General features: G+C 37.0%; 1 protein-coding gene and 1 long non-coding RNA gene across 3 annotated transcripts; both read left to right on the top strand.

Annotated features, from left to right (window-relative positions):
* Positions 1-267: 267 nt before the first annotated feature.
* Positions 268-2,499, top strand: LOC307157656 (piggyBac transposable element-derived protein 4-like; the record flags this gene model as incomplete). The annotated part of the gene is made up of 2 exons (XM_079869586.1): positions 268-821; positions 1,377-2,499. 2 exons carry the CDS (start codon positions 268-270, stop codon positions 2,497-2,499), a joined length of 1,677 nt encoding a protein of 558 aa, XP_079725712.1.
* An 896-nt stretch (positions 2,500-3,395) lies between these two features.
* Positions 3,396-6,938, top strand: LOC307157587. Of its 2 annotated transcripts, none has more exons than XR_013821047.1 (7): positions 3,396-3,475; positions 3,856-3,891; positions 4,073-4,137; positions 4,409-4,464; positions 4,848-4,888; positions 5,316-5,426; positions 5,975-6,938. It is a non-coding gene; the product is annotated as an uncharacterized lncRNA (long non-coding RNA). The 2 variants fall into 2 exon arrangements; XR_013821048.1 differs by having other exon boundaries at positions 4,808-4,888.
* The last annotated feature ends 4,475 nt before the right edge of the window (positions 6,939-11,413 follow it).

The following is an 11,413-nucleotide window of genomic DNA, read 5'->3' as shown; positions in this document are numbered from 1 at the left end:
CTAGTGCAGCATTTTTTTTGCGTCATCGTTTTCATGACAACTGCGGCATTTAACTCACTGTCATTGGTTCAAATACACACGAGGTGGGTCTTGTTCATTTGTTTAAGACCACGTGACCACCAAAATGTAATGTGGTTGGCTGAAAATCACGTCAATCAATCATACATACACGTGCGGTTTTGTATACAAAACCGCACGTGAATGTATGATTGATTGACGACATATGTTTTTAGTGACAAGGCGAAAATTAGCGAAAAGTTAGTAGCAATGGAAATGGATGATTTTAACAGCGATGGCAGTGATATTGAAGTAGATTGTGAGGTAGATTGTGAGGTACTTGACCATGAGAGGGAGGACGAGGATGATTTTGTGCCGGATCCTCTAGACAGGGCACAGGAGTGGGACCTGTGGGACTCCGACGAGGAGGATGATGACTTTCGGGGATTCCAGGTTGACTGGAGAACTGATAATTACGAGCCTCGGGCTAAGAAACGATTCACTCGTACATCCGGGGTGAAGCAACCGATCCCCGTAGATGCTAGCCCCCTGGATGTCTTCTCGATGATATTCACGGATGAGTTGTGGGACACGTTGGTGACCGAAACTAATCGCTATGCGGAACAGGCGCGAGGACAGACCCCCACGAACTCAAAGTGGACACCAGTCTCAAAAACTGAGATGAAAACTTTTCTCGGGCTGTGTCTCGCTTTTGGTATCCTAAAGCTGCCATCACGCCGAGACTACTGGAGGCAGAATAAATGGTTATATCAAACCAACGTTCCCAAGGCGATGTCAAGGGACCGTTTTGACATGATCTGGAGGTAATTATTATGTTTATTTGTTTTCTTGTGCTCTCTTCCGAGTTTCGTTCTCTTCTAATAATAGTAATGACAGTGGTGCTATAGCACTATTACTAATATAATGGTGATGATGGTTGATAATGATAATAATAAATACAATTATGCTAATTATAAATACAATACTGGCATAAATAATGCATAGCATAATAAATAGTAATACATTGTGGATAAATAACAATGAATAAATAACATCATAAATAGTAATACAATTATGGCACAATGAATAAATAACAATAAATATAAATACTATAAATAACATAATACATGTAAATAAATAATGTATTACTATTTATTATGCTATGCATTATTTATGCCAGTATTGTATTTATAATTAGCATCATTGTATTTATTTATATGATATTTACATTGATGTCATAAATAACATCATAAATAGTAATACAATTATGGCACAATGAATAAATAAATATAAATACTATAAATAACATAATACATGTAAATAAATACAATGATGGAAATACATGTTAGGCTTAAATTCTTTATCATATGTATTTTCAGATATCTCCACCTGCAAGATAACTTGGACTCTGCCTTGGACAAATCTGACAAGCTTTGGAAGATCCGGCGGTTCATGGACCTCCTCCTGGTTAGATTCAAGGCGCTGTATGAGGTCAATGGCTTTGTATGCGTGGATGAGTCGATGGTGAAATACAAGGGACGCCTGGCCTTCCGGCAGTACCTCCCTATGAAGCCCGTGAAGTGGGGAATCAAGGTGTGGGTGATGGCGGAGAGCAAAACCGGCTACGTCAGCAATTTCCAGGTGTACACGGGGGCCATTGCGGGTAAGACTGAGACAGGCCTGGCTTACCGGGTAGTGTCAGACCTGGCTAAACCTTATTTTGGGTCCAACTTGTGCTTGTATATGGACAACTTTTACACTAGTGTGCAGTTGTTGTTGGATCTGAAGGTCAGGGGGGTGCAAGCGTGTGGCACGGTGCGTGCTGGGAGGAAGGACCTCCCCAAAAATAGGGAGCTAACCAAGAAGGCTGACCTGAGCAAACACCAATTTAATGTGGCGCAGCGGGATGACCTGACCTTCTGCGTCTGGCAGGACACCAAGACTGTGATGGTCCTGTCCAATTATCATGACCCGACTGCTCATGGGTCAGTGAGGAGAAAAACCAATGGTCAGCGGCAGACAGAGGTTCGGGTGCCAGAGTGCCTTGCTGACTATCAGCAGCACATGAAGGGGGTTGATCTTCTGGACCAGATGGTGGGTTACTACCAGATCCATCATCGGTCTACTAAGTGGTGGAGGAGGCTCTTCTTCTACTTTGTCACTGTGGCGGGCTACAACGCCTTTGTCGCTGCCAGGTCTGCTGGAGGACCCGAGTGGACGTACAGGAGGGGTGGCTACAAGGACTGGCTACAGGATCTAACCCAGGAGCTGATCGTCCCAGTGACAGCGAGAAGTGCTCCCTGTGTGTCCACCAGCCCAACAGGAGCTTCGGCTGAACATGATCTGGTGCAGATAAATAACAAGAGGAAGACCTGCAGGGAGTGTTGTTTGAAGCACAGCGGCACCAACATACGTCCAGGGTCAACTTTGATGGGGTGCAAGCAGTGCAACATTCCTCTGCACCGCGAGTGCTTCATGCATCACGTTGTTCGGCATAAATGACTCTGTGTGTGTGTGTGTGTGTGTGTGTGTGTGTGTGTGTGTCTGTCTGTCTGTCTTATCTGTCTGTGTGTTCTGTATGTGTATGTGTGTTAGTTAGTTAGTCACTCAGTGTGTCTGTCTGTCTTGTCTGTCTGCGTGTGTGTGTGTGTGTGTGTGTATGTGTGTTAGTTAGTTAGTCACTCAGTGTGTGTGTGTGTGTGTGTGTGTGTGTGTGTGTGTGTGTGTGTTAGTTAGTTACTCAGTGTGCCTGTCTGTCTTGTCTGTCTGTGTGCATGTGTGTTAGTTAGTTAAGCAGTTTATTATCAGTTATTTATGTTATGTTATGTTATGTTATATTTATTGTCAGTTATTTATGTTATGTTATATTTATTGTCAGTTATTTACTTAGTCAGTCAGTGTGTCTGTCTGAGACTGTTCCCTGTTCCATCTCAGGACTTTCCCCACCCCTCCCCACCTCTCCCTCATAACAAGGTGCCTTGTTCAATGTTGGCATGTTTAAAATTTGTATTTGTTGTATTTTATATAATTTATGTATAATGATTTTGATGAATTATAATGATTATAATGATTTTAAGAATGTTTTGAAAAATGTGTTGGTATGATATTGCTAAAGGAGCATGGTGGAATAAAACATGTGATTCCTACCTTTACAATGCTTTTTATTTCATGTTTCTAGGTGCTACAGAGGCTTAGATATTAAGGTTTTGGTAGACGTTGACAATTCTTAGTATTTTTTCAGAAAACCCTCAGGAAATAAGGTTATTTATTCTAGAATGCCATAGGATTCTATAGGCGTTTTTAGCAGGCGTTTTAGGAGTAAATGGGTTAAATGCTGCGTGACTTTGAAGTGTTTTAATGCGCATGCGCGTGATCAAACACTGGAGCACGTGCGCTGCGCGAGAGCAGATGGAAACGTCATCGACAACTGACAAACAACAAAACTCCCGTCTCTCGCTGTTGGTTTCACTGCTTTCAGGTAAGTTTAGACAACAAAATCTCACAAATAATACACACAAACGCCCCTGACACATTTCTTACGTGTAATTGACACGCTTCTGTTAAATATTTATTTTAAAAAAATGGTTTTATGTCTTTGAAAAAGTCCGTTAGCATCTACGCTAGCTAACCGTTTTCAAAAGACAACGTTAGGCCTAAGTTACGTTAAGTTGAGGTCTTATTTATGAAAGTTTGGGTTTTTAAACACATATTTAGTGTAGATAACAGTTTTTGATAGTTTTGCTGGTAATTTGTCAATGGGAAGTAAGCTAATTTATTTAGGCTAACCTAAAAGAATGCACTGTATTGTTAACTTAATCAGTGACGTCACTTACCAATATTGCTAAAATGTGATTTCAGAATAGCGAGAGAAAAAATAAAACTCTACAACAAGGGGTGAGTTATTGTTTAATCATGATGATAATTCCATATGCATTTATTTCACAATATATTATCTTAAGATTTGTATATATTTATCTTTTATGCATTTCACCTCTGTTCTAGCTTGGTTCCTTGTAATAAACCTATCACATGTAATATTGTTGGCTCTGTGACAAACAGCATGTTATGTTCCTAGATCATCATGCTGTGATGGCCTGCTGCACTCCCTGTCCAAGAAAATCTCTATGAACCATATGACTAGTAAGCAAAACCACCTCAAACATGCAGTGCACTGCTGTTCAAAGGTTTGGGGTCTGTAAGATTTATGCTTTTGAAATAAGTCTCACATTTTAAAATCATTAACCCCAAGTTTTTTCATTGAGATTGTCCTTGAGAAGCCTGTAAGCTAAATAATCAGCTAAATAATAGGCGACTAATACAATATTATAATGGTCATAGTTATAATAATTCATTTAACTATTATGATAACATGATATCCTGATGATTACTATATTTTATTTTATTTCTTTAGGTCTGTTTTGAATTATGTTGGCCAATGAGACTGACACCATACTGTCCAACTCAAAGGTATTTATGTATTTTTTTTATTGATCAATACTGAAATTCTTTGTACTTTTAAATGCGGTTCAGGGGGTCGACAACTTTAGGCAGTTATTTTTCACAGATTTATTTATTTAATGTTTATTTGACAGGGACAAATGCATAGAACATTGCTTTATAAAAAATACAAAGTAGATGCCATGCATACAGGTTTATAGCCATGACTAATTTGCAACCCCTTGATATCTTGGGCAGCTGTGGCTCATACTCTTAGCCTTTAAAAATGTTTGAATTGATATCCCCAATGCAATATCAGGGGGTAAATATATCATTAGAGTTCTTAAAGTTATGGCTTTGCTCTTGTTTCCAGATGAGATATAATCCCTATTGTTTGGCCCTGTATTCTTCAGGACAAGACCTTGATGCCATCCACAGTCAGTAGATGAAGAAGGTGAGTTTAGCCGAATTCAGTTCTCTTTCACTTTTTTTTTACAGACACGTGCACGCAAAATGAAGTCAAAATGGCGAGTTTCCTCTTGTCTTGTGTTTTAAACAGAAAGAAAACGGATGCGTGTCATTTATATTAGTTCTGCGCATTCGTCTTAAAGGGACAGCAGCCTAACGTACCCGCAGCTGTTTGTGTCGCCAATGGTGATCAAACATCAAAAGAGAAAATGACTTGTAGCTTTAGCAAAGATACATTAATTTTATAGTTATTTTATTTTTACACTGAAGACTTATTTTACATTTTGATAAATCAATTTCTGTACCTTATAAGTTAGATTTAACTCAAAAACATAATGCACTGCTTATTTCAACTGTGTTTTTCTTCTATTGTATTTATCTATGCTTGTTATCTATTGTAATTTTCTATGCAGGTTCACTCCTCTACAAAATCCCCCCAATAGGGGTTATGCGGAGCGCCCAGCGGTTGAACCGGAAAGAGGTCTAAGCATTTCCGCTTTTCACTTCCGTACACATCTGCAGCGGTAGGTGATCTCTGAGTTTACTGTTAATTTTTGCTTATTACACTAAAATTCTTACTTCTGTTTTAATTAAAATGTCACAAAGGCTAAAATATCAGAAAAGGGAACATCCGAACAGCAGTTTTTGTTGTGTGCCGGTCTGCTCTATGTCGGGGAAAATGAGTAGTACAAATAGGTTCTGTACTCATAAAGTGACGTCAACATCAGCAGTAGCATTCGCCGTCAGGCAAGTGTTATTTAAATAAACTCCTGATGTACTTACAAACTTTCCAATGCCTCGTTTAATGAGTACAGAACCTATTTGTACTACTGTAGTAGTTTGGTACCATTCTGGGCATTATTAGTGGGGTAATTTACCAGATACAAACCTGGAGCCGTTAGCGCATGCACTAAACCATACAGCTGATATCTCTAAATAAACTCTAAATTTTTCAATATCGTGCAGCACTAATATTGAGCATATCTTAAAGTGAACCTGGAATGATAATTTGTGATACCAGATGAGATGTATGTATGATAGATTTTGAACTGTACTATTTTTTTTATTTCAGGTTCCAGCGGAAGGCATCAAGGCATCAGACGTTGGCCTGGACAGATGCACCTGTAAACTACACCGACCTTTGCTTTTGCATGGATGGCTGATTATTACTATGTTCTGTGAGGGTTTCATTATAGCAAAACTGAGCACCTGTGACAGTGGAATTTGTAGGTGTAAAGTCACAGAGATTAAAAAAAAAAATGATAGCAGTTTCAAACTTTTTTTCACTTTCTTTCTCATAAACAACACAGCAGTTACAGGTTTTCAAATTCTTCATTGGAGGTGAGACTTATACATAAAAGGTAGAGCGAATTCGCAGGTCAGAGTTCACTAGACTTAAATATTATTTTCTCTGTTTTTTATTTGACTTCAGAGAGAGGCTTAATGGGTATCCTTACCCCTATATAAAACATTCCTTTTTTGATTTGTAGTCTGAAATAATAAATAGTGCAATATAAATAAATGCAATGTAGTGTTTTGAAATATATACATTTTTCTATACACATTGATGCTGAAATATCTGAATAAATACATGATACCAGCAGCGCTCGTGCTCTCATATCTCCTACAGCTTGTGACACACAATCCCACCTCACTCTTTTCATTTGCTCCAGATGAATATTACTGCCATTACAGGGCTTGAATTTTGGCATGGGATTGTGTGTCCATGTAACACGTTGTCTTTTTATTTTCTTGTTAAATTTGCAGATGGTGTTGGGAGTTTAAATGTTTTGAGCGGTGTGAAGATTGGCACATTCATGTATATTGTATATAAATAAATACTTTTTCAACTTTTTAGCCAAAGTTATAGGCTACAGTTTGCAAAAGATAGTTTTAATTAAAATGTTTGTGCAGTTTTATTTATTGAAATATTTTCATGTTTGAAATATTAAATGTAAATTACTGTTCCTGAATACATTTTGCTAACGCTGTTTTTAATGACTTATTTTAGGTTGATAATTAAACAATGAATCGACAAAAACATGGATTGTGTGCTGATTTATTTATTTAATACAAACTGATTGATTTACTTATTAATGATAGTTTCTGTAAATTCAATTTATTGTAATAATATATTCATAGGATTCTTAAGTGTTTGAACAATAAACAATGTAGAATATGTTTGTAGACCTATAATTTGTGTACAGGCATATCAGGATGTGTAGACGTTAGGAGAACGTTCCGGGAACGTTCTGGGAACCTTTCGGCAACGTTCCGGGAACGTTACGAGAACCTTGCGGGAACCTTTCGGGAACGTTCTGGGAACCTTTCGGCAACGTTCCGGGAACGTTCCCCTAACCTATAGGGAACGTTCTATTAACGTAAAGAAAACTTTCCTGGCTAACCAATAGGGAACGTTCTTGGGAACGTTCCCAGAACGTTCTGGGAACCAAAAACTAACGTTCCCAGAACGTTAAATTGTTAGCTGGGGAGGAGGAGAAAGAAGCGTCGACAGATCAAACATATATTTTTGTTTTCTTTGTTAGGCTAGTTGTTGTCCGTGCTGTTATATTTCGTTCACTGGATGGAATGTTCGTTATTATTGTGAGTCTTTGTGACGTCTGTTGTGAGTGAGTAAATAGCCTAAATAATTGCATTGATTCCGCCGTTTACTTGTTCTTGTTTAGGTAGGCTAGTCTCTTCTCTCAGAGTTGATATTTTTATGAGAGGTCGTAACACAACGTATTATTCAATACATTACTTCTATATAGATTATATATTAAGTTGCTCAAGCAGTGGTAAAATATTGAACCATGTAGCTACTTAAAATTGCATACATTTTAAATTAAAACTTAATTTACAAAAACAGCAGATTCATACCTTTTCTATTTAAATCGTTATACAAAGTCTTGCATGTCACAACTATTTTCCACCTCCACGAATGAGACGAGTGTCGTTATGTTGCCTTGTTGAAGTAAATTGTAGTTTTCCTTGCTTTACCTCGTCTTAAAATAAAAAGATGACTGTGAAAAATGGTACTATTTAATTAAATGCATTCATGGTAAGATTACTAGCCTACATTTTATTTAATTAAATGCATTTATGGTGAAATTATTACATTTTCATGTCAATCTGTGTGCATTTTAAACACGAACCATGCGTTGTCACTTTAATTCAGCGTTTGCAGCACAGCAAAAAATAGACTCGGTACGGAAACGATCTCTGCACTGCTGTATACGCACCGCAACTGGAACGGATCGACGGACTGCATCCGTGTGCAGTGTGAAAGCTCTAACCTGTTAACATGGGTGCAGAAAAAAATATGCACCGCACACGCACTGCAAACGGAGTATGTGTGAAACGTAAGTGTTTTAGAATGTCCCGCACGTTTTCTTAAAAAATGTGATGGAATATGCGGGATATTTATGCAATTTTTATCAGGTTTGTAGTTAGTATTAATGTAGTAAAACAGTGTTATTTAAAGATCAAATCCAATATATACCGCTTATTCATGATGCATACTTTGTACAGGTAAGCAGATGAACACAGAACAAATTATTTATAACATAATAATATTGTTTGTCTTCTCCCCTTTACAGTATTGTTTGCCATCTAGTCCTGATCACAGAGTTTAGCTCCAAACCCAATTAAGCAGACCTGAGCAGCTGATCCAGGACCACCAGAAACTCTGCAGAACTTTGGTCTGGACACCAGTGTTGTAAGTTCAGAACATATTGCAGGAGATCTCAACATTGTTCTCAAGGTCCACTTACATGCAGAGCTTTACTCCAACCAGTCCAGCACACCTGAACAAGCTAATCAAGGTGCATAACTCTGGGTGCATATCACTCAGGTCTCTATCTCAGTAGTCAGTGGCCATCTTTATCACAAAATCCTTACAGTGCACTGAAACATTCGCTCCCTAAAAACTCACTATGTTATCGGAAGTTCTGAAGCTCAAAACTTTATCACACGAGACAGTTCGCTGGCTACAAAATGACATGTGATAGGGGATTTTAAAACACAAACCAATATTATATTTCAGCATAAACATACATCGCTAGACAGGTAATGTCTAGTCAAGTAAACATTTACAATTTATCTATGACTGAAATCTTGCACAAATATGTAGAGGGAAAACTCAAGTGTATACTTCACATTTTGGACAACCATTGTTTTTACATTTACATTTTGGTTATTGTTTTCTTTCTCACTTTAGATGCTGGAGAAAAAACAGCCAGACTAAAGCATTCAAAGTGGAAACTTCTGTCGTGGCTCAATAATCCAGGATTGGGATGGTGGAAGGAGCAGAAGATCAGAGATCAGGCAGAGATCTACTGGTGCCCCTGAGGAACTGATTTACCTAATGCGTCAAACATTACCAAACATTTTCATCACTCACCTTCATGTCGTTGCAAACCTGTAAGACTTTCGTTCATCTTTGAAACACAAACGTAGATATTTTTAATGAAATCTGAGAGCTTTCTGTCCCTCCATTTCACAGTTTATCCAACTACAACTTTCAAGGTAGTAAAGACATTATAACAATAATCAATATGACTCCAGTGGTTTAACCTCAACTTTATGAAGTGAAGTGAATGCTGTGTGTGTGCAAAAAAAAACCCCATTGCATCTTTATTCACAAAATATACATCTCTGACACGTGTTCACGGAGCACCACGATTCATCAGGGTTGTGTTGGCGAGAGAGCCGGCCATCTTATGGCGCAACATGCATCGGAGATACATCATTTGTGAATAAAGAGGTAATTGTTTGCGCACACAAGGCATCTGTTAAAAATATCTTCATTTGTGTTCTCCACAAAAGTCTTATGGGTTTGGAGCGACATGAGGGTAAGTAATTAATGACAGAATTTACATTTCTGTGTGAACTATCCCTTTACTGTTTTCTAATGTGGTTATAATTGGTCATTGTTCTGTTTTATAAAATGTTAGAAAAAATGTTTATACATAAAAGAAAAATTTGATAAGTCACAGTAAAAACGTTAAAATTGTTTTAAAAAAATTGTTTCAAATAAATGCTGCTCTTTTGAAAGTTCTATTCAAAGAATACTGAAAACTGTATCGTAGTTTCCACAAAAATATGAAGCCGTACAACTGATAATAAGCAATTTTTTATAATGTAATATAATAATATTATAATGATTTCTGAAGGATCATGTGACACCGAAGACTGAAGTAATGATGCTGAAAATTCAGCTTAGCATCACATGAATAAATGACACATTAATATATATTTACATGTATATTTATGAAAAGTTATTTTTATTGTAGTAATATTTCACAATATAACTGTTTTTAGGGTATGCTTGATCAAATGCAGGCTTAAGATGTGATCAGGAAAGTGTTTTTATGTGAAAGATGTATCTGATGTGTCAATAAATGGTCTGCAAACCTTTTATGAATTGTTTTATTATGAATATTAAATATAATCATGAATTTACGGTTGAAATTAGGCCTGAAAAAGACGCATTTTCAACTCACTTTACAACCTAATTTAGATTTATAATTTATGTTATACTTATATTATAAATTATAATATAGAAATTATAGAAATATTAAAGATTTTTAATTAAATTTTTATAACCTTCCGGGAACGTTCCCCTAACCTATAGGGAACGTTCTATTAACGTAAAGAAAACTTTCCTAGCTAACCAACAGGGAACGTTAGAATGTTTGTTCTGGGAACCTGAAAATAACATTCTGGGAACGTTCTGGGAACCAAAATTTGTTAACTGGGTTTTTGGGAGTATCATCCTCAAATTTCAATCAAAACATGGTCAGACATTCAGTTTTATTTTTATGGTGTTTTCAGGCCTTTAACATAAGTCTGATCCATTTTTCCCTAAGTGAAGTTTATTCAAAGAAAGCACAAGTCACTTTCATGTAAATTTTACCTTGTTTTACTCAGTTCCTATGCTACTTTGAGTTATTATGACTCTTGGGTAACAAAGTTTCAAGCAGGGCTCTCAAGTTTTGAAGACAGGCAAGAGTGACAGCCTTTTTAGGGGGCTTTCCTCTAATTGCTTTTTACTTGACATCTTTGAAAGACAGATGCAATGATTAATGCATCCATGGCCAGGATAGAATTATAAAATATGACATGATTTTAAAAGTGACCTATAAAATCAACTATGCAATACACATTAATTTATTTAGTGCTAATAAAATTTGTAAGCCTGTTTGGAGAGAGAGATGTTTATAATGTGACAATATGTCAGTCATCGTGTGATAACGAAAATATGACTAGGCCTAGACTACTTGTTCTGAACAGGTGTTGTCAGTGAACAGGCTGTAAAACTGTTGGCTAAGTTACAGACACTCATGAAAAACTGATGCTAATTATCTGGGAAACATTCTCTAACAGCAGTCAAGTTGTCACTGTGTCAAACAAGTTGTGTATTTGTTGTAACATTAAAACAGGAGATCATGACTTACTCTGTTCTCAAAGGGATGCTCAGAGTGGTTTCCTCTGTGGGTGAACGAAACTT

The sequence above is a fragment of the Squalius cephalus genome, assembly GCF_949319135.1.
Source record: "Squalius cephalus genome assembly, chromosome: 4".
In the NCBI taxonomy this organism is placed as follows: domain Eukaryota; kingdom Metazoa; phylum Chordata; class Actinopteri; order Cypriniformes; family Leuciscidae; genus Squalius; species Squalius cephalus.
Note: the sequence above shows the minus strand (reverse complement) of the source record. Positions and strands in the feature narration are given on the sequence as shown.